Raw genomic sequence first — 23,554 nt, forward strand, 5'->3', positions numbered from 1 at the left:
GGTTTTCTGTTTTAATTATGATAACATTTTCACATTAAATTAGATTTTGCTTGTTCATTGAAATTTTTATATACCTATTTATACAGTGTATTTTGTTCATATATATCCCAGTTAGTTCTGCTCATATGCTCTTGGGTGTGGGATTTCCACTTGGGCATCAGCAACCCTATCCTTAGAAGGGAATAGTTATCAAGTCCCATTGGCCCATCTACCAAGTGTGGCACCTCAGGAACCCCTCCCAAATCCATGCTGGAACTTTAATTAGTTTGATCTTAGGTAGGTCTTGTGCAGGTCACCAACAGCTACTGTGACTTGCTATATGCCAAAACCGTGTCATATCCAGAAGTCACCTTTCCCCACTGTTTTTAGCTCTTGCATTTTCTTTTACCCACGCCTCCCTTCTGCCATGTTCCTGAGCCATAAATAGGCGTGTAGATTGATGTATATTGTTCATCTCAAGCTTGGCATGATGAACTGTTATGAGTCTCTGTATTAATGGCAACCCATTCCTCCTACTGCCTCAGAAAGTTTCCTTGATAATAAGTTGAGTGCAACAGAAATCTAATAGCTACAAGCATAAGTATTGAGAAGGCAGTTTGACAACACAGTCATCTTGTAAAACAACCGGTTTCCTCCTAGGGACTAGGGCCTCCCCAACCATGGAATTTTGACCAGCTTTACAATAGCAGGCAAAAAAAAATTCCCTTCTGTGATGTGGGCCTTTTATCCAACTGGGAAGCAGTTGGTTGCCTCCATGGCCAGCATGCCACTGTTACTGCGGTAGGCACACCTTACCTAGAAGGCAATAATAGCATGTAGGTTCCTGTGCTGAGTAATGCCACTGTGATATTTTATTCCTCAGCAGCCTACCCAGAACCTTCTGACACAATATAAATTAGCTGTCAGTCAGAGACTGACTTGATTGATTAAGGCTGGTTGATTAAGGCTAATTTCTTTAGGTTTTGCATCCAAAGTAAATGGTGTCTTCAGCAATAGTGTTTTAAGGAATAGCAATAGTCAGTGTTATTTAAAGGCCCATGGGGTATCGCTGACCAATAACAAATAGAGAGGCACCTGTTACTGGCTCTAAGATTACATTTAAAAACAATGTTTTCTGGCAGCAGGAAACTCACATAGGGGACTTTTATTCAAACACACACACATACACTCACATACACACAAATGCATACATGTATATGCACATGCACATACTCACCCGTATATAGTCATAATATTTTAATTATCAACAAACTAGTAGATTTCCATAAGACTTCTTTGTTTATTTTTAGCTTTAGGTAATCTACTCCCTAAACTTGTTTGATTTTGAGACCTAGTTTCACTGCATAAGCTTGACTTAGCTTCCTGGTTGCTAGAATTACAAATGAATACAAATATAGAGTCTTATTTATTATTCTATTTTTTGCCTTTACAGCATTATCACGTTCAAAAAATATTTGTTGAGTTATCGTTGTGAGCCTTCTTATTAATTCTTTACTGAGAATTCTGTTGTTAAAGTGCAAAATTGAGAATTTTGTTTCTAGGTAACCAAATGTACTCATTTATGTAGAAGGTATTTGTGATATACAAATGGTTGTGGCTCAGTGAAATGTGAAGGAAAAGAGTCAGAAGTGTACTCTCCTTACAATGCAGTACAAAATGAAAGATGAGGACTTTGAGAAAAAGGAATGGAAGAAGGTTGAAGAATCCCCCACCTACTATACAATAGGAAACAGCCCACACACATACTTGTATCCTGAATAATTTCTACCACATAGTAGTATGAATGTATACTTAATGCCTGGAAACTGGAATCCTCATTTTGCTCAAGAAATTTCCATCCTATATATCAGTCCACAGTGCCTAGCAGAGTTACTCAGAAGATGGAAGCTCAGTACTTGCCCACATGGGCTTTGTCCATGGCCACCCTGCTTCAGGCTGTAGACTCAACTAACACTTTCAACTATCAGAATTATCTTTGGCCCATTCCTTTAAATCCTCACTGGATCCCTGGACCTATGTGAGCTAGCATGAGGCTCCTAGCTTTGATAGTTTCTTCCAGCTCCGCCCTGAAACACTTTCTCCCTTATTTTGGCCATCATTTCTCCTCATCCCGTGCTGATTATTTTCAATTACATAAGTACAGCACTTTCCACAAATTGCATGATTTGCTTTGTCCTTCACAATCATTCTTCCTCTAAATCAATTCAGCACATATATGTGTGCAACATTTGTAATTTTCTTAGCATTTTCAACTTTTTCTTTTACTATCTGATTTTAGCCTTTCATAAGTGTATGCTTTTTCTTACTGCCATTTTCAATGATTTCAGTGGCTCTGTACTTAATGGAAATAATGGGAGTTTGTTCATTAAATACCGCAGTACTGAGCAAAGACATAGAGAATAGGTGATAGGTCGGTGTGTTCTTTAGCATCAGTATAGCACCAGGGTACCCACTGCAAGCAAATTCACAATCACTCCTTCCCCAGTGCACAGAAATGCATAAAGCTGACGTCTTCAGGGGTCAGAAGGATGGCAAAGGACAACATTCAAATCACACTCTTTGGTCTCTTTTACCTTGTCTTTCCCCCATTACCAAAAACAGTATTTTTGATGTTCAAAATAGAATTGCCAAATAAAATGCAGGACCACTGGACCATCTACGTAAATTTCAATTCTGGATAAACACTATATATATATATATATGTTAGAGGTATTACATGAAAAACACTTATGCAAAACTTGCTCATTATTGAACTGAAAAAATTTAGATTTACTTGTATATTTATTGGGGAAGGGTCTCAAATCTGTAATCTTAGCTCGCCTAGAGCTCTCTATGTAGCTTGCCTAGAGCTCTCTGTGTATATCCTTGAACTCAGAGAGATCCATCTGTCTCAGCAGCCTGGGATTAAAGACATATACCATTGCTCCCAGCTAGTTTTGTACTGTTATTCATTACTTCTAGCACTCATGCATAGAGGAGAACAGACACATGCCTAAATATTCACAAATTATATGGTCTTTATTGCCAGTCTCAGAAGACCAGAGAAGATTAAAATATGCATTATAGAGGAGAATCTTCTTTAAGAGTGAAAAGTATAAGGAAGAACTCCCGAGATTTGATGAGAGTATGGTGCATTTGAGGAAGCGTAGGTGAAAGGCGTTGCAATAATGGATGGGGCAGAATACTGCAGAGTTTCCAGCAAAGACTCAGTACAAAGAACCCAGCAATTGGAAGGTTTGTGAGTGCCATGAATAGCGTTTTACATTCTCACATGATCAAAGACTAGGGCAGGGAGGGCAAGTACCAGGCAGAAGAGGTTGTGCAATGCAGGCATTAGAAAAATTGTCTTTCATTAAACATAGGTAGTAATTAGCAGTGTAGAATCATTAAGACATGTGTGAGAAAGTGAATAATTAAGTGAGCCAAAACAAAATCAAAGATGACTCTTGTATCCTAAGCCTGGTCACTGGTGGTGTCCTTAACAGAAAAAGAGAACTTATAAGGGGAAAAAATTGTCCAAAGACACAAGAATGACAAATCCTTAAATCAGATGACTAATGTGAGACCTCAGGCCAACATGGAGGCAATTGTGTGCAGCAAACAAGAAGACATGAGTACGGGTCTTCAGAGAAGATTGACAGATATTTGCATGAGCCTGGACAGGACCAGGGGGTAGTTGGCACTGTCTGTATGTGAGTGATTATACAATTAGAGAAACTGAAAAGGGACAAGGAGCCAATAATGGAACGTTATAATCTATACTTACAACCAAGAGAATACAGGATCTTTGCCAAACAGCAAGAAAGGAGCAGGTGAAATAAAAAGGGGAGTCAAGGAGAAGGGTTATGTATTCCATGATGGGAAAGATGAAGATCCTCACTGTTGATGAAGAGACAGATGAGCTACAGAGTGAAATGAGGCTGTGGGTGGGTATAGAAATGACAGGATAAGGCAGAGAGACTTGGTTTCCAAAATTAACATACAGCCTGCCAATCAGCTAGGCAGATGTGATAAAGGATGCCAAGTACATTCTGATAAGGAGCTGTGGGTTTGGCACCTTGCATTCTGGAAAATTTGAAAATATAGACACCTATAGATCATTTGGAGCCTTTAGGGTAAAGAATAAGACAAGTGAAAGATGGGTACCTACACTTCCTTCCCTGCAGGGATTCAAGAGCTACTATGTCATAGTTACTTTAGGACAAGTAAATGGAAAAACATTTTCCATCCATCATGGAACTATTTCTACTCCCAAAGCTTTTTCTAGTTTTGCATATGTGTTGGTTTCACTAAAACAAACACAAAAACAAACGAACAGAAAAAGAGAAACTAGAAATAACTGGTCAATGACATTGGGAAGTATGCATTCACAGAGGCTTAATGTTTTAAATGTTTGAAATATTACAAAAAAAATAAGAACTAAGAACTCAGGGGAAGGAAGAATAAAAGGTGTGTCTCTGAGAAGTAGGTCAGAGTGAGCTGAGAGAGGGATTTGCAGAGAGGTGTGTAGAAGAGCAAGAATCCACCATGGGCAAGATGCCACTGTTGGCAAGACCTGTAAGATACAAGATTAAAGAATAAACATGGAGCCATATCCCTGTGGAGGCAGAAAGGGACCAAGTCAGAGCAGGCCTGACACAGAAAACTTGAAAGGGGAAAAGAAGACATACACCTGCACAGAGATGTTTGAGCTATATAGGAGTTCATGTAAGATTGCCTCTGTGTTCTCAGCAAGAAGGAAGGTAGATGAAAATTAGGGGTCTTAGAGAAAGAGGAAAACTATATTGACTGTTGTGGTAGTGGTAATGTTATTTTAGCTAGGAGACATGAGTAACATGACACTTAAGCTGCTAAGAAGACCCTGGGAAGCTTGCACAGCATCTGATGTCTGATGCTGGCCAGCTGAGATGTGGCTTCCTCTAATCTAGCAGGCCAGGGTCACTTGGATCCTTGTGTGCAAAGAAGGAGATTTGAGGAAGGAACATAGTAATGCAGGTTAACAGTTAGGGCCTAAAGGTGGCTGTATGCTTAGACCTGGGCTTAGCTGCTTTCTAATTATTTAACCATAGAAATAAGAACTAGTTCCCTAAGCTCTTGTCATTGAGTGGTTTCTGATTGGTCCCTTCAATCTAGGCAGTATTTCTCAACATGTGGGTTGCAACCCCTTATATGGGTCACATATCAAATATCCCGCATTTCTAATATTTATATTAGGCTTCAGAACAATAGCAAAATCACAGTTTCGAAGTAGCAATGGAAATAATTTTGTGGTTGGGGCCATCATAACATGAGGAACTATTAAAGGGCCACCCACAGCTTTAGGAAGGCTGAGAAGCACTGGTCTTAGGGGAGACAGGCAGTATAATTAGGACAGAGTGAGGAGCTATGGAACATGGCTAATGGCAGGACACTAGGGACAGACCACATGGGATTCACTCTTAGCTCTAGCACTCACACTGATCACGAAGCTTGGCATAGGCATGTTGTCCTTTTCTTACTTTGATGTATACACCTAAGTGAGGGCACTTGCTCAATGTCATTGGAGGTAATGCCAAGTATAAAATGCTAGCATGGTGCCTGAAAATCAGCAGCTACAATAACAAGAATGAGGCTTTCCAAGATGGAGAACTTGAAAAGTGGAGACATTGATTGTAGGCTAAGAGGTAAGGAGTCGTCAAGGATTACAAAGTGTGACCGACATGGATCACTATGGTTGATCATAACTGACCTTTTCAAAGCGATTTCCTAACAAGTTAAAGGAAATTCTTATTGCTTCTTTATAACAGCAAGGATAAACAACAGGACCACCAACTTGGGAAAGGTTCTAGTAGGTCTGTGTGCCAATGGCACTGGCCCCACTGAAGCTGCTTCCTGGGCTGGTAGTTGGTTGACCTTCTATGGGATTCTGGCTCATCAGTTAGCTTCTGTGTCTTCCATTTGTTTCCTTCTCCCTCATTTCCCCTTCTGAATATTTTTTTTCTTTAAATGTAGATTCCTTAACAGTTCACTGCCTCATTCACTAGCATTCAAGTGTGTTTACTTTATTTTTGCCACTGGAAATAGTGGTCATTCTAGGATACCCACTAAGAGATGAAGCAGAATATTGTGGTTAGAAAGGTATTCACCAGGCCCGTATATTAACTCTTTACAGCTTGGGTCCTGAGGATCAGTTCTAGTCTGATATGCATTAAATATGAGGCATATTCAATTTGTGACATGTGAATTGAGATGAAGCTTCATCAGCAAGAAGAGCTAATATGCCTTTCACATTGGAGTCTGGGAAACATGGGGCAGATGAATTAAACAGCCATGGATTGAGCAATCAGGGATATTGGTTACTACAAATGCCTAGAGGACTGTCATTCATAAAGCTATCAAATTCGTTAATATGAAGGGGCTTTGAAAGGTCACTTAGTCATTTCCAGCCAACCCTGACTTAAGAAAAAGCAAACAAACAAAACCTGACCTAACATAATTGCAGACCACAAAGTCCTTCCTGTTTTTTACAGACTTCCTGGAAAGAGATTTTACGATCTACCTCAAATATAGATTTTACTTTTAACAACCCTAATTGTAGGAAAGGTCATTTAAATATTCAACCAGAAAACAGGTTGCTTTAATAAGAGGTCACATCTTTCCTTTCTATCCCTTCCTACCATATTTCAATATGACAAAAAATAAATAAATAAAAGTTTCCTCCTAAATGGACAGTGGTTGAGTGGCTATTGTGGGCCTCGACTCTTCTTGGAATAACCACTTACACATCCTATCACCTGGACCAAATGCTACCCTTTCCTTCCCAAGGCCCTGTTTCCCACTCTCCCGTTTACCTTTGGACATGCCTCTGTGGGTGCTTTTCACTGCATGCATACATTCCTTCATGCTTTCTTTGGAATCTGGAAATGAGAGGCTTCTCAGTCGGGAGTTCTGGTTGCATTTTGTTGCTTTGTCTGTAGATGTAGATTATACATAACTTCTTTTGTTCTCGAATATGCTGGTGCTTTCCATGCTCTGCCCAAAGCTTTGTGACTTAGTGAAAGGAAGATAGGGATGAAGAGAACAGGGAAGACAACAGGAATACGGTGGAATGCGAAGCCCTGCTTATGAAATACAAAGGTATGGAGGCATCCTGTGCCCACAAAGGCAGAGGTGCCCTGTTCACGCCAGTGCCTTTGTTCAGAATCCCTTTGAGCCAACAAACCAGCAGTTCTGCATCTGTGAGGAGATTGATAGTTATAAGCACATCTGTACAAGTGGAAAGGAAAAAAAAAAAAAACATTCTTGAAGCAGAGACTTAAAAATCACCCCCCAAAAAAACCCCTTTAGTTTATTTAACACTTTGCTTCTTCAGTTTGAGACCAGGCAAGTAAAGCAATAAAAAATAAATAGTTTTGCACAATGACTAACAAGGTACCATGAGAAAGTATAGAGACAAGACTGCTTCTATAGGAAGAATATCCCAAATCTCATTTAAATAATTATCAATTTTAAAAAAAGTACGGATGAAAATGCATTTTGAGAACTACAAGCCCTAGAAGTTCTAAAGCTCATAGGTAGGCAAAGTTGACAGCACCACCCAGGACAGAGTCACCCCAGACCCCAGAGAGTGGGGCCTTAAGCTGGCACTTGGCAGATGGATAAAGATGAACAGCTACTGGTGGTTGCCTAGATATTACACTGACCACTGTGCAGAGTCTTCTGTTAACAGCATCAACCTGACAAGGCAGTGAAGTACAGTTGAATGTGGGATGACAATACAGTGACAGGCCAGGATCAAAGGCACAGGAGTAGAAGTGGAGGCAGCTACAGGTCCTGGAAAATGACTTGCTATGCTATGCGATCATGTATTCTTGGAGAGCCCCTCAAAGGAATGGTCACTTACCCCCTAATCAAGCCAATTCCCTTTGCATGAGTGTCCCATTGACTGTATATTGTTGCGTGTGTAGCTGTAACACAGACACACACACAAACACAAAACCTGATACATCTTCTAGGAAGCCAGCATAGAGAACATGGAACTAAACCTTTGGTCCTTATGAGCCCAGTTCTGAATACAAAAAGAAAATTGCTATTAGCTAGCCAGAAATCTATAGGGAAAGCCATTTTATACTCTTGGAAATTTGGGAAAACAGGTAGTAGTGGGGTAGTAAATAATATTTAGCACAAACAAGTAGATAAGGAAGATAAGGCAGCAGTGAAGAGGAAGAAGGAAGTAAGAAAGTTCAACTTTAACAGAATTTAGCCTTGGGCATGGCTGTTGGGATAAACCTCTTGAGATCTGGTAAATGGTGCTGAGTAGTTGTATGTAATATTAAAGCTGAGCCTGAAATACATACAACTACTCAAAGCCTCTGGGTGGGGCTGATTTTAGACAACAATTGAAGAAGTTTTAACTTGATGCAAATGCATGACAAAGTTGTCCCTAACAGGATGGAATCAGTACATCCTGTACTTTACGACTCCTAGGTTTTTCTTGTGAAATACATACCACTTTGTCCCTCTTTCTATAGGAATTCCCTTCCCAGTAGTTATTGGCTTTCCCAGAGAACAGAGTAAATTTTATAGGGGCCAGTGATCAACTACAAGTCTAGCTGCCTTCCATCTCCACCCTAGCCAAAGACCCTCTAGTCAATATTTTTAAGAATTTATTATATTTTATGTTATGTTTACATGTATGTCTTTGTGGTGGTTTGTGTATGTGAGAGTGCAGGAACATACAGAGGCCAGAAGTGGGTATCAGGTGTGCCAGAGGTGGATTTACAGGCAGTTGTGAGCTGTCCTATACCAGTGCTGAAAACAAGCACTTGGGTCCTCTGCAGGATTTTTTTTTAGCATTAAGCCATCTCTCTGTTACCTCTACTCATTTAAAATATTTTTAATTTTCTATTTTGTTCTTATTACTTAAGTCAAAGGGTTGAGCACATTTTCCTGGGAGAGGAAATATGGTGAGCACTACCCAGCATTGATCCAAAGGGAAAGGCTCTAGAATCATGATGACTACTCTGGCTACTTGTGCATCAAGGACCACAATGGGAATGTGGGAAGGGAGGGCAGCTTCCTCTTGACCTTCTGGTTTGTCTCACTGTGCTAATGCCTAGCGATTTCCTTTTTGAGTTAAGGCATTTTTGCCCTGGTAATCCTACCTCAATCCCTCCTTCCCCACCCTACCATACCTCATTCTCCTTTGCCCCCCTCCTTTGTGCTTGGGGCTCTAAGAATGTCTTTGCCTCTGCTTTGCAATCTCAGCAGAGGCAGAAGCTGCAGTCAGTGCATAGCTAGGCTGCTTCCCTACCTTTTCTAAGAAGGTGTGTCCAACCCCCTCCCCAGAAGCACCTTTTCAATAGTGGTACCATCGCTCAGCAATTCCCAATGAAGGAGAGAGAGCTAACTAGTTTCAATGCAATGCCTGCTCACCGTGGCTGGTGTCCTGGTGTGATGTGTCTGCTGTGCTCAGTGTGTTTTCTGCCCTGAGTATGACTTCTTCCCTCCAAGGAAACACAGGGATGGGAGCACATAAGCAGGTTGGTGAACACCCCGTTTCTCTGGAAGACAGGCAGGAATGAAAAATCTGCACTGGAGATCTGGTTCGTTGTGCTCACTGTCTGGGTGTTGAGAACAGAAGGTCTGCCAGCCCACACTGGACTCTACTAGAGTTAGAACTGAGCTCTAAGACTGCATGGCACATCTTGATGATGCTCTGCTAATTAAATGTGTCTATGGAACTTTTGACCTTTCAGCTCTGACTCCTGATAGCTCCCCTCCTTCCCTGATGTTTTTATGTGTTTACCCCACTGTTGCTATTTTGGTTCTGCTTAATCTTCGCATTCACGATTTAATTTGGTGACACCTTATTTTATGGCCCACTACCTCTGTTGAAAGCTAATTCACTCTATACTTGTGTGGCTAGCTTTACCCACAATTGATAAATACAGTTTTAGGGTGTGGGAAATGCATAGTCAGTGTTATGCAATTACAAGGCAAATATATGACGTGTTTCTTTTATCCTTTCAGCCCAACACTGGGTGTCAGAATAATTATGGACCCATTACATGTACTTACCATAGAATCTGTTGGAAAATTAATTATGTAGTTCATTTTTGCCACCTTTTCCCATACTCTTTGAGATGACACCTCTTTTAGGTTATGTTTCTTTCAGATAATTCCCCTAGGTTGAATTTTCATAGCCATTATCAATCTGCTTCTGGGATGAACCATACCTGATACATATTTGAAAGAGACTGGGGATTCAGTTGCAGCATATCCTGGGGGTGGGGAGACAACCACATCCTAAAATTAAACTAACGCTTTTATTTTTGCTTTGCCCATGCATTCAATAGGATGGAGTAGGAGAGGTATGGGAGAAACAGCATGTGCCCCTGAGAGAACAGCCCCCTCACAATAAACTGTTAGAGTCTAGTATTGCATTGGTACCAGGAAACATTTACCATGGACACAAGAGCCCTTGACAACCAAGATATTCATATTTCATATAAACATTGCTCTCATGATGATTGCATATGCTAAAGAAACATTATTACTGTGCTCTGACTCTGAATATTCATATCAAAGTTGACATATTTGTAAACCCTGGTCTTTTCTCTTTTAACTCACAGACCATGTGAATGTTCTACCCTATAAAGCTCTGTGTATATGCATGTGCCCCAGGCCCCACATGAGCAAAGAACCCACCCTTTTCTTTGTTGTTTGTGTGAGTCTGTTTGCCCTCAAATAAAAAAATCAAATATAAAAATGCTCTTCAGGTAACTATGCCTTCTTCAAGTAAGTTAAGGAGCTTTTTTTTTTCTTACTAGAAAAAAATGTTATGTTCTTTGCAAAATTGATCATCTGCAAGTCTATTATGTGATAAGTTACCTTAATGAAGTTGTATTAGACTAGCCTGGCTCCGATTTATACAAGGAAGATTAGAAACATGACTACAGTGTAAATAGGAGTCTAATGTGTAGCTAGTTTTCTGAGTGGTTTTTTTTTTTTGTTTGTTTGTTTTTGTTTTTTTGGTTTTTTGTTTTTTTCCTTCAGATCAGTAGACTCCAGCCAGACTCTAACAGAACACCATGTTATGTCCTGGGGTGGTTCTATGCCATGTGCCCATTTTAGCCACTCAGGACTTCTCTTGTGTCTTTCAGGCATAGAGAATGCCAGCGACATTGCTTTGTATTCGGGCTTGGGTGCAGCTGTTGTGGCCGTTGCTGTCCTGGTCATTGGTATCACTCTCTACAGACGGAGCCATAGTGACTACGGAGTGGACGTCATTGACTCTTCTGCATTGACAGGTGGCTTCCAGACCTTCAACTTCAAAACAGTTCGTCAAGGTCAGCGGCATAGGTCCCCCAACACGTCATCCTCAGGACCACTGGCTGCACTCACACAGTTGTCCTCCATGTTCCTGACACTATGTGAAGGTAGCTCTTGGTCCTGGGAGCCGCTACCAAATTGTTTCCATTCATCAACACACCAAATTTGATCTTCTAGGTTCCCAGCAACTGTGAGGATATATGGGCCTCAAATCATTATTGGCAACATTCAGTGAAATAGTTCAGTGTTTGATACAGAGCACTCAGTGACTCACTGCCTCACAAATTATCCAACTTCATCTTTGAAGAAACATAGTCTTAGTTTATGTGTTGAATTTCATTAACTAAAATACTGAGTAATAAAATCTGAGGACACAGCCCTAGAGCACAACTACCTGTAACCTTTATTACACTGGTTTTTTAAAATTCCTTTAATTTCAAATAAATAAAGAAGGGTTTAGAAGATCTCTGAGAAATCAGTTAGATGGGGACAAAATTACTTTCAGCCATTGCCAAGTCTGACCAATCTTTTGTTGACAGGGAAGAAACATTTTTCATGTCAAGACACAGAAATGTTCTTTTCAGAACAGTTATTTAATCCTCTATTATGAAGCAAACCTATTCCTGAATACAAGGTGGGGATGAAACACATTTGGTATTAATTTTAGGCAAAAAGAAACTGTCTCTCTTTAAAGGATGAACTTTTATACCTTTGCCCTCATTATTCATAATTTCCCTCTTTACTTCTATCAGATATCGCTTACTGTAAGGGCTGGACAGTTTCTGTGATCAGCATTTATTGGGTAGACAGGTTTCTGAAAGTAGAAGCCCAAACCTACTAGAACAAGCAACTGAGACATGACTAGAAGAGATAGGCTTCTCCCCTTGGCTTTCATTTTTGGGTACCTTGGTGTTAAGCCACTGTGGTGTATGAGTTCACTTGCTTCGAAGTTGGTTACATTAGAGTATAAAACCGCTATGAAGCAAAAACAGTTATTCCAAGTCATCGTTTCACACTTATAAAATGGGAATGCTAACATCCTCCTCGTGGTGTTCTTGTGAAAATGAACTTGCTGAGAATAACCTGGGGAAGCCCTTGGCATTTGGGAAGAACTCATTCTCTCAATATACCTCTAGATGCTCACATGTCCACTAACCACGGGACAGCAGCCTGCTCTGTGGAGCAGCAGGCAATGGATAGGAGAGGGGGCAGTTGCCTGGCCTGAATAAGTTTGGTTGGCAGTTATTTATAGAGATTGGCCAATCTCCTCATGGAGGAGTGCCTCAGAACATCAGTATATTGTGAATCTCTGAAAGAATCATCTTATCAGATCGCCTGTCTATTCTTTTTATTTTTGGCTAAGAATCTCATAAATCTCAGGATAAAAGACAAAACTCTTTTGGTAATGACCCAACATTCATTGACAAATAATCTCATTTTTATAGACTGTGACTTTGACCTCTGCTGTCTTCAAGGTCATATCTTGATTAACAACATGTCCAGTACCCCAGGAAGGGGAACAGCAAGAATGTTAAGTAGAATGTTGCCCTAGTTTTCTTTCTGTAATAAACTTGTAACTAAATACCCCCCTCAAAAAAGAAAGTTAGGGGAAAGATGGCTTATTTGGTTTACAACTGCAGATGATAAACCATCATTGTTAGAAAGTCAAGGTCAGAATTTGAAGCAGCTAGTCATACGCATTCACAGTCTATATCAGAAAAAGTAGAAGAAGGAGGAGGAGGAAGAGGAAGAGGAAGAAGAAGAAGAAAGAAGAATGCTTTTACTTGTTCTCAGCTTTCTTTTTCTTCTTGTACATAGTTCACTACCCAAGGAAGATTGTTGCTTTAGAAAGCAGGTTCTTCCCATATCAGTTAACATAACCAGGACAGTTCCCCACAGATACCCACAGACATGCCCATAGGCCAATCTGATCTTGATAATCTCTTATTGAAACTCTATTGCCAGGTAATTCAACATAGAGCCAATTTGACCATTAAATTAAAACTAACTGTAGGAAGTATCATGGGTGTGGTAGACTACTTGTGCTGCATTGTGTAAAGCCCTTGGGTTCAATAGATAAAAAGATAGAGAGGAGAAATGGAAGGAAGACAAAAAGTTGGGCATACAGAAGGCATACAATGCTCAAGTTAAATGAGGAAAATGGATTTTTAAGGAGAAGATAGAAATAACAAAATAAAACATTTAACTGACCCTAATCAGGCTTCTGTCAGGTTGGCTGTCAACATTTTCATCTCAAGATTTGTGCATGTGTATGTATGTATGTCTGTGCTTTCCCTGTGTTTTTCTCTGTCCCTCTACTGCTCCGCTCCTCTCCTTCAACCTCTCCCTCTCCTCTCCTTTTCCCTCTCCCTCCCCTTTCTCCTTCTGTCCCTCCCCCTTCCCCTCTTTCTCCCCCTCCTTTACTCCCTCTTCCTTCTCCTTCTCTCCACCTTCTTCTTCCCTTCCTTCTCCTCTCCTCTCTCCCCTCCAATGTATTATATATTTTCCCTATGTGTTCTCCCCCAACTCCCCTTCTCTCTCTCTCTCTCTCTCTCTCTCTCTCTCTCTCTCTCTCTCTCTCTCTCTCTCTCTCTCTCTCTCCCTCCTATGTTTCTGTGTCTGGTGTTTATTTCTACTTTCCACTGTGTTTTCTGTTTCTCTGTCCCTCTGTCTCTCTCTCCCCACCCATAGGCATACACATACATGTGTTTGCATGCATGCATTTGTGAGTGAGTGTGTGTGTGTGTGTGTGTGTGTGTTTCTAGTAATAGGGCTCAGGACTTCACATATCCTAGGCAAGCGTCTATCACTGTGCCAAATCCTTAGCCTTCTGTGTCCAGGTGCTTTTCATGTCTGTGCTAAGTATCAGAAATAATTTTCCCCATAAGCTAGGCAAGTCTTTCAAAAGAGGCCAAAAATTAAGCTGAAAAGGGTAGGGGCTTGTGCTCAAATAGCCAGGAGGGTTGGCAATATGAGTTTTTGAAGTCTCCATGGAAACTGCTGTTTCAAACTGTATTCCACTGTGCCATGTTCTTCAGTCCCACTTTCTTCCTTGGGAAGACCACAGACAAGAGCAAGGTCATAGTCTGATGAGCTCAGCGTGGTCCTGTTACAAAACACTGTTGTATGGTAGCTGAATCCTAGCACAACAGCCCCAAGATGGAAAAGGAACACCATTGAAGGCCCATTGGAGCTGCATTATCTGTTTTTGTTTCTTTTCTCTGTGTTTCTTAGCTCTTAGCATCCTGAAAAGGGCTGGGAAAAATCCAAGGCGATAGATCTGTTCATAGCACTGTTACAAATTAGGAAAATTAAAAAACAATAGAGACCAATACAACCTAGAATTGAAACATGTCCAAAAATACCATATTTGAAACCTGTTCTCTTTTTTTGTTCAGGTCCCAAAGGGATATTGCTGAATATAATTTGGGTTTCTACGTGAGCTGTTGTATTGACAAACTGATATGGGTGGGAGTCTGGGGACTGAGGGTTATTCTGTTATTTACTAATAAATGGGATTACTTCATCATGAAAAATATCACAGTCTGTTTAATATCTGGCTTGGAAAAAAAAATGCCAAGCCCAGCAGATCACTAGAACACTGATCCAAATTCTCCTGTGTTTTATGAAGATTGTTTTGTTCATTTGCTTGAAGTGAAAAAGGTACCTTTCTGAGATGTCCCCTCCCCCCCACATACAATCCAAGCCACTCTCTTTCCCTCACAGAGTGACATATGTGATGTTCAAGGACATTGGCCCCTCACACTTAGAGTGATTTATAAAGTCCCGAAACCATTTGCTCCTCCAGCTCTGGGAGCTGCTCAGAATTCTATGAGGACTTTTCCACCTCCTTTGTGGGCTCTTGTAAGCAGCAGGGAGAGTCACTACACTGTGGCATCTCTTGCTATTTAAAAGGAACAGATGTTATTTTGCTCCAAACTGGATTGCAAAACATCTTTCTGATTTCCTTTATCCTTTTTTTTTTTAGTTTTTATTTTTTACCTGTTCTTTGCCAGTTAAAATAATTGTACAAACTACCTAAGGGAAGTAGTTGCTCTAATCCAGTGTCTTGAAAAGGAGGCACGTAAAGAGCTTCGGATGTGAGGCCGATGGGGGCATAGCAGTCAGAAAATGACCTGGAAGGTCAGAGGTCGCCATTTTCAGGCACTGACATGGTACTATCCACGTTAGTAGGAGAAGCTCTGATACCAATCAGAACATTCAAAGCCTATGTAGGGTATTCTCCCCTTAATAGAGGGGACCGCACAAAGAGTGATGGGGATGTCTTTAGTGTCTGAGTGACAGACCTTGTTTTTCTTACCAGGAAATTCTCTACTCCTGAATCCTGCCATGCAGCCAGACCTGACTGTGAGCCGGACATACAGTGGGCCCATCTGTCTGCAGGATCCTCTGGACAAGGAGCTCATGACAGAGTCCTCACTCTTCAACCCTCTATCTGACATCAAAGTCAAAGTCCAGAGCTCATTCATGGTTTCCCTGGGAGTGTCTGAGAGAGCCGAGTACCATGGCAAGAATCACTCTGGGACTTTTCCTCATGGAAACAACCGTGGATTTAGTACAGTACATCCCAGAAACAAAACGCCGTACATCCAAAATCTGTCATCGCTGCCCACAAGGACAGAACTGAGGACAACTGGTGTCTTTGGCCATTTAGGGGGGCGCTTAGTAATGCCAAATACAGGTGGGTGGTAAGTGTATGTTTGCATATTTTCCTTGCTTGTGTAATACTTTTTGTTATAAGTATGCAATAATTAGATTCATTTGGGATTGAACAGCAAAGGCTGGGGCTGCACTCTGCACAGGGTCCAGAAGTGAAGCTAAAATAGGACAAAGCCTTCTCTCTGCCTGCCTGCAAGACAGGACACAGTGTCTGATGCTGTTGATAGTCATCTTTTGGCACCACACCCATCAGATGGACTGGGTAGGCTCCTATGTTTGAGACCCATTGGGATATGTTATCTAGGTCATGGTAAGAAAGGAAAGGAACACAGTTCCCTTCTACAACTGACAAGTACCATGTTTAACCAAAGCACATGTTTACACTGACTAATAGTTTAATGCATGGACAGTCACATTTATCAGTCTCTTGTCTATGAGCACCCCCCATGCCAGGCACCCTTGACAATGACTTTGACTATTTTTAAATTATCATTACCATGGTTCTTGGCAAGCAATGATGATGAATCATTGCTTTGTTGTTCTTTAAAAGTTGAAACATGAGTTCTAGAACTATGCCAAAAGCACAACTCATTTCTAAGTACGTGTTTCCCTTTTTGGGTTTTAAGAAAGAGGATTTCTTTGGATATTTGTAGTGGATATTTCAGATCCCTGGCATAGATTTCTCTAAAGATGTCATCCTAGGTGATGCTTGATCTTCAGGCTGCCTGAGGCTGGAAGAGAGGGAAATTAGATTGATTTCTTCTTGTAGTCCTAAACCATGGGAGGTAGGTGAGTCGAACAGTACATGGAGAATGAAAACGCAGAGTCAGGATGGTCAGACATAGCCATGTTCTTGGAGTGAAATTGAGTCTCAAGCCAGTGCTAGATGAGTGGAGATGACCAGGATTTTATCTGATAAAATGGAATCAGCGACAGCATTGGTCTCAGACTATGAGTGCAACTACCTTACCTATCTGATGGCTTAGACTTAAAACTGATAATTTTTGCCTCATTCTATCCCAAATGAGTTGTGTCTTCTAACACAGTTTCAAAATATATTTTACTACTGGAAAATAGCCTCAGAATAATGACGTTCCCCAATCTACCTTGCCAGGATGCATGCTAGGATTCTTGTTTCTGATACATTTGAGTGTCCCAAATGAATGTTATTATATGATGTCATTCTAACGTGTGCCTCTAGAGAATAACTGACCAATAGGACACTTATTTTAGAAATAAGCTAGCCATATTTATCACATGAATTTGTAAAAATGTAAAAATAGAACATTCAACCCTTGTCCTACCAAAAGGTAGGATGTGAAAGCTGACTCATATGAAGCTAGTTAGCATGCTGTTTTCAAAACTCCTCAGGCATGTTCCTATCCTCAGGTATTAGTGAGTTTGTGTACAGGGTTCATATGTCTGTGTTTATATACATTGAGCAAGTCCCAAGACCAAGCTATTCATTGCCCATATTTGCTTAATTTTCATCAAGGAAAACACAGAAATGAAAATCTGGATGAATGAGAAATATTTTTGTCTTACATCTTTCTTGAGAAGCATCCATTCTAAAAACTACAACCCTGATAGCATGTCAGTGATCCCCACCCAGTTCCACCATGAATGGGATGTGTTCAAGTCTCCTGACAAGAACCACTGGACAAGATTGAAACTGCACATTGCAAACAAGTTTTAGGAAAAAGTAGTGTGGGGAATTGAATGCTCCTTGGTATTTGCAGGGCATAAATGCAAACTATGCCCTGGGGAGCTGAAGTGTCCAGAAAGCATGCCACAGAAATTAGATTGCTCTAATGCCATCCATTTTGAATTGCCAGGCGGTGCACTCTGGAACTCATTTATTATGCAAAATATGAAAGTAGAAACTCTGACAGGTGGTTTTATTGTCATATCAAATTTTAAAAAGCTGTCAGAGGAGCAGGTGGAGTTGGGGAGCTGCATTTTCTTTTATATCAAAAAACAGTGATGAATGACATGCTGCAAATGGAGAGTTCTTTAAGGGACCAGAGGCATAAACCTTCCCACTAAGTTTTTGTTTCTGATAATCAGCAACTTGCCACCAACACGCTAATGTCCACTGTGCTTCTACCCTTGGCCCTGTGATTAACTCTCTACAGCTTCTATGTGCAATGCATGTTTGAGTAGGAAGTATATTTGAAAGCTAATCTAAATCATGATTGAGGGAGGGTGAAAAACTGTAAGTTCCACTTAAAGAATTGATTCAGGTTGAATTAGGAAAATCTTGTATAGTGTTTCAATCTAAACATAGAGAATTAAGCTCACCTGAAAGAAATGGGAGAGGATAGGCCCAACAGCCCCACAAGACAGCATAACTCAGAGCCTGATTTTACACTAAGGATTTTGAATTCTTCTTATATATTTATATTTACAATATGTTTTACTTTTTGTCTGGCACTGTGCCAACATTAAGTGTCATTAATGTTGCCTAAATACATACTGAGCTTCCACTGATAAGTCTTCATGTTTCTTTGTCATCATGGCATAGAAATAATGAAGACGAATCAGCAAAGTAATAAGTGCCAAACTAAGACAAGACTGAATGACCAGGTTTAAGGCAACATAAGAACCCTGAATATCCCATTAGCATCTGTGTTCAATATTAGGAAAGGATACAGTTTCCATTAAGGAAGAATAGGAAATGGAATGGGCATATGATTGGAGGTCCCCAAGTGTGTCAATTTCAGTCATCATACTATTGATGTGAAGAGGTAGAATGTAAACACCTCTCCTTTCTGAAGAGCTGTGGACAGATTTTTAATGTGTTCCAGTCCTTGGTTCTAGTGAAAGATGTCGATGATTACGAACATGTTACCGAATAATGAGGTAAATGTGAATCACAGACAACCTGGTCCACAATAAGTCTTTAATTCCTTGACTTTGTAGCTACTAACATAGATAGAGAAGAACAAGAAAGCTTTTCAGCAGCAACCTGCAAGCATTCTCTGCAATTATCTCTAACAAAGGGAAAAAATGGTGAAAACTGCATTATTCAAAACATAAGAGGGAGCCTAGAGGTTTTATTTTGTGTGATGCTCTTACTATTTCACTAGTTATTCCTTTTTATAAACAGAAGTCATGTTAAAGAAACTCCCAGCTTTTTTTTTTTTTTTTTCTTTGTCCAGAGGAAAGTGTTTTCTTCATAGCTGTAAATAGGAATTGGGGACATTTCAGATGCAGTGTTGTGGCTTCACAATAACAAAGACATGGGTATGGTTAAATCACTGTCACTTTCTCAACCTTTCCCAGCTGCTGTTTGCAAAGTTAAAGTCATACCAATTACAGAGTGACCTAGCGTATTTCAGAATTTGTCTGACACATTCTTTTCCTATTTCTTAAAAGATGTAGCAATTCATAGAGCACCTTTCCTAACTCGCTTCTAGATGTCGCCTGTAAGCCAGTTTTATCCCAGGTTCAAGGAAATTCTTAGTTTACACATCAGCCTGGACACTTTTTTCAGAAATTAGAGAAAGATACATAACTATATTTTAAATTTTGGAGAAAGTTTATTGATGGGCTGATAGTCTTAAGTTTGGGAATATATTTGCTAGGTTCTGACCTTAGGATGGTGACAAGATTTCAGATAAAACTGAGCATTAACTGCAATCATTTTTGATCTGATACAGAGCAAGTTCTCCCCAAAAGTTTTTAGAATTCTTCAAGGGTGGTAGGGTTTTTTTGTTTGTTTGTTTTTTTTTTTTTTTTTTTTTTTTTTTTTTGTCTTTTCTTTCTTTTATTATCAGTCAGATTTGTATCAGCAAATTCTCACCTTACAGAACATCCACAGAGTAAACTCAGAGGCAGCTGATATTAATAAATTGGCAGGGGGAACTCCTTTGCGTAGGCATCTAAAATGTGCCCAAATAGCATGTTCCAAAATAATCAGGATATCTGCAAATGACCTCTTGGCTCTCTCTGTCTTAGGGGTGAGTCTACTCATACCACATGGTGCCATCCCAGAGGAAAATTCTTGGGAGATTTATATGTCAATCAACCAAGGTGAACCCAGGTAAGAATCAGAGAAGACTGATTATTAATGGTGCTTTGAAGATCCACTGGGACTTGTGCAAAAAAAATCTGAATTTATTGCTCAGAGGAGACAAGTTGGTCTGTAGATGAGGCAGTGTCTATAAAGAGAATACAGACCTAAATTACATCTTAGGGTTATTGGCATCTAAACAGGAAGCACCAAGTGGGAGACAGTGAACAAACTGGTAGTCAGATGCATGCTTGTGCTATGCATCTTGGATTCTTCTAAAGTCTCCCAAAACAGGGACTATGCTTAAACTGCCCGAATTGTCTCCCCTTCAGAAAAAAATTAAATTATGTTTGCAGGTGCTGTTTAGAGCAAAGCCCTTTGTCTAAGAAGCCATCCCAAATGGGGAAGTCAGGGCTCTTCAGGTTCAGCAGAAGACCCTTTGCCTACAGGCTAGCAGCCAGTTTCTCAGATAATTTTTTCCAAAGTGTAAAATACGTGGTCTTTTTTAGCTTTGGGGTCTAACAGATTTCAGCAGCCTTAAATTCAATTACATGAGCCAATGCATATACTTTTGTCACAGACTCTTTTTAATGAAAGTAGTTGGTGATTTTTCTCAGTACAACTATATATTTGTAGAAACCTTGCCTTCCTCCATACTGAATAAAGCTAGCTCCTCATTATACAGCTATTTGTCTTAGAAACTGGATACCATACCTCTGGCATTTTTAACCATAATATCTTGGTTATTTTAAAATAGATCTTTTCTGGTTGTTGTTTTTGTTGTGTACAGAACACATGAAAGAAGGTGCCTGTAAAACAGATGGTTGAAACAGATTTTGATAGTGATCTATAGAGAGGGATTTGTGGGTACATAGGAATTTTGACTAACTAGTCTATGAGACTTTAGAAGAATCCAAGACAATTTTATGCTAGCTGGTAATGGAAAAGGCTCTCAGAGGATTTACATGTAGGTGCACTATGATAGGTACTTGAAGAGCATCCTTAGTTGTGTAGTGATAGGCACTTTTCCTACATCACCATAAAGGTGCTAATGTCTTAAGTAACCCTTGATGGCAGATGATGGAAACAGACTCAGAGTTTAAGGTTGTTTTTACCTGTGATTCTAGACATTGATTCCAGGAACCCAAGAAGTGTATGCAAGTGCTGAACCAATGAGCTGTATCTCAAGGAACAGAGAGCTCAGAAGAGTTTCTGCTCCATCTAGGGTTACTCAAATGTAACATTGACTTCTTGGATGAATGGTACCTCTCTTATATCCTCAGATTTTTTTCAAAGGATACCTGTTGGAGATTGAAGATCCTGTCTGTTACCAGTATGACATTAAACTCATAATCTTGCAAAAGTCAAGTGCAATCATCCCTCAGCATCAACAGAGGATTGCTTCCAGGACCCTACCAGAACACTAAAACCCCAAGATATCTACATCACTTATATAAAATGGCACAATATGTGCATTTAACCTATGCACACTCTGAAACATGCTTTAAATCTCCTCTAGATTACTGATAATTTCTGATACTCTAGTGTTCTGAGGGTAAAACTCTGTCCGTGTTTAGTACAGTCAGACTAATTTTGATCTGAGGTTGATTGTCTACAGATGTGGAAAGAGGATACAGAGTGGTTACTGAATAACTTAGAACCAGCCAATATTGCCTGAGTCATGGCCTCCTGCCAACTCTGACTTCAGCATCTTCTCCATCACTGTATCTCTGGTCACTGTAATTGATCTTCTGAGCCTGTATTCAGCTTTTTCCCCTCAAACCCATCCCCCATGCCTTCTATCTCATTATACCATACCCTGCCCAGGGCTACTTCCCATTTTTCCAGGGCACTTAATTTACAGCTCACCTCCATCCCCATCTTTTTCTGGAAGCTGCCCCTTCATAACAGGTCAGAAGAAGAAATGTACCAACAGGCATCAAGTATACGAAGACTTAAAATGCTCAAAAAGTATTGGAAAGGGATGACTACATAGGGAACCCTGCAATTTTAAGATAAAAAAGAACACTGTCCATGAACTTAGAGTCTAATAACCTTGAAAGACAGGTTGGCCTAATGAAGTCACTCCTTGGACCACCTTTCCATTTTAAATCCCACGGTAATGGACTGGACTGCCTAGCCATATCTAGAGTATGTGCTTCTTACTGCTATCTAGGGAGGTGTATACAGACAGAACCCATTTCTCTAAGGGTTGGCATCTGTGAGCCATGTATTTTCCTGCCTATTGAACAGCAGATGGTAAGAAGCCCCTGCTCTCTGTGTTCCCTTCCAATTTGTGGCAACCTGCTGATGAGTCCTGTGTTCCCATAGGATGGTCACCCTAGGCTGCAGGCAATTCTACCTCTTCAGAAATTCTTTGTCCCCTTTGAGTGACACCGAACAATTTGCAAAATGCTGTAAATAGCAAATGCCTTTCTGTTCCCTTTTTTATTTGCTAAGCTGGAATAAATTTTTCTGTCTAAGCCAAGAAGCTGCTTTGGATCAGTGTTCTTTGGCTTTTAATCTTCTGACTAATCAGAAAAGGGCCATTGTACTGTCTTCCCCTGTCATGCCACTTGAAAACCCATTTTCATTTTACGCCATCCATCTGTCTGCATAAAGTTGACTCTAAATCCAGCACACAGTGAGAATGGGCTTCCCCGTTTCATTTCATCCCATCTCTTTTGTTTTGGGGGTGTGAGAATTGGATTTGTTGATTCCACTTCCCTACCAAGAATATAGCCGGATCTTACAAATATCTTTCTGCTCTATTTAGATTCCTGTCTACCATGCCTTCCGCCTAACCATGCATTTCTACTACCCCTCTTTAAGTATCATCTCCAGTGAAGCAGGGGACTGGTTGAGGAGAATTCTGATTTGATTAATCTAAGCTTTCTGCTTGATTTCTATAGCATGTATAGTGAGATCTAAAGACAAAAACATCTCTTCTATGTAAAGAATCTCACAGAGCTCTACATTGATGGTTTGATGTGTGTGTGTGTGTGTGTGTGTGTGTGTGTGTGTGTGTGTGTGTATGTGTTTGTGTGTGTGTGTGACATATGTATATTGGTACATATATGTGCACATATGTGTGGGTTTATGGTGTCAGAGGTAGCAGGTGGCTACAGCGACAAACAGGAGCTTACATATAAATTGCAAGCCAAGGGAAGAACACTGGAGACAGCAGAAGGTTCTTGAAGCCCTAAAGCCTGCACTTCTGCCACTTCTAGGTGGTCCACCATCTCCAACATAGTCAAACTTCCTAACTCGTCCCCAACAGTTCCATCAACTACAGTACAAGTAGTGAAAGACATACATCTACACAGATCATTCTCATTCAAGCCATAACAACCCTCAAAAAGTTATAGGGTTGCATCATTTCTCATTTGGGGTTTCCATGATAGGATCACTCAGTATGTATCTGTATCACTGCAGTAAAAAGAGCCATAGAAATAATGAAGGTAGGTCCTCAATGCATTATAAGGGCACACTTCAAGACAAGAAAGCAGGAAAGCGGAGCTACTTTTGGGAGATATCATACAGTCT

The 23,554-nt window shown here is 40.3% G+C and overlaps 1 protein-coding gene across 6 annotated transcripts in view; it reads left to right on the plus strand.

Annotated features, from left to right (window-relative positions):
• Positions 1–23,554, plus strand: part of UNC5D (unc-5 netrin receptor D) — a gene marked incomplete at both ends in the record, with an annotated part of 506,783 nt that overhangs the window by 423,392 nt on the left and 59,837 nt on the right. For 3 of the 6 annotated variants that reach the window (XM_080928793.1, XM_080928797.1, XM_080928795.1), the window contains 3 exons: positions 11,145–11,330; positions 15,638–16,015; positions 19,954–20,038. In XM_080928793.1, coding sequence (XP_080784919.1) covers positions 11,145–11,330; positions 15,638–16,015; positions 19,954–20,038 — 649 coding nt within the window. Of the gene's footprint in view, positions 1–10,337; positions 10,353–11,144; positions 11,331–15,637; positions 16,016–19,953; positions 20,039–23,554 lie in introns of all 6 variants that reach the window. The other 3 variants (XM_080928794.1, XM_080928796.1, XM_080928792.1) reach the window with 2 other exon arrangements.

This window comes from Micromys minutus, assembly GCF_963924665.1.
Source record: "Micromys minutus genome assembly, chromosome: 14".
Lineage (NCBI taxonomy): Eukaryota > Metazoa > Chordata > Mammalia > Rodentia > Muridae > Micromys > Micromys minutus.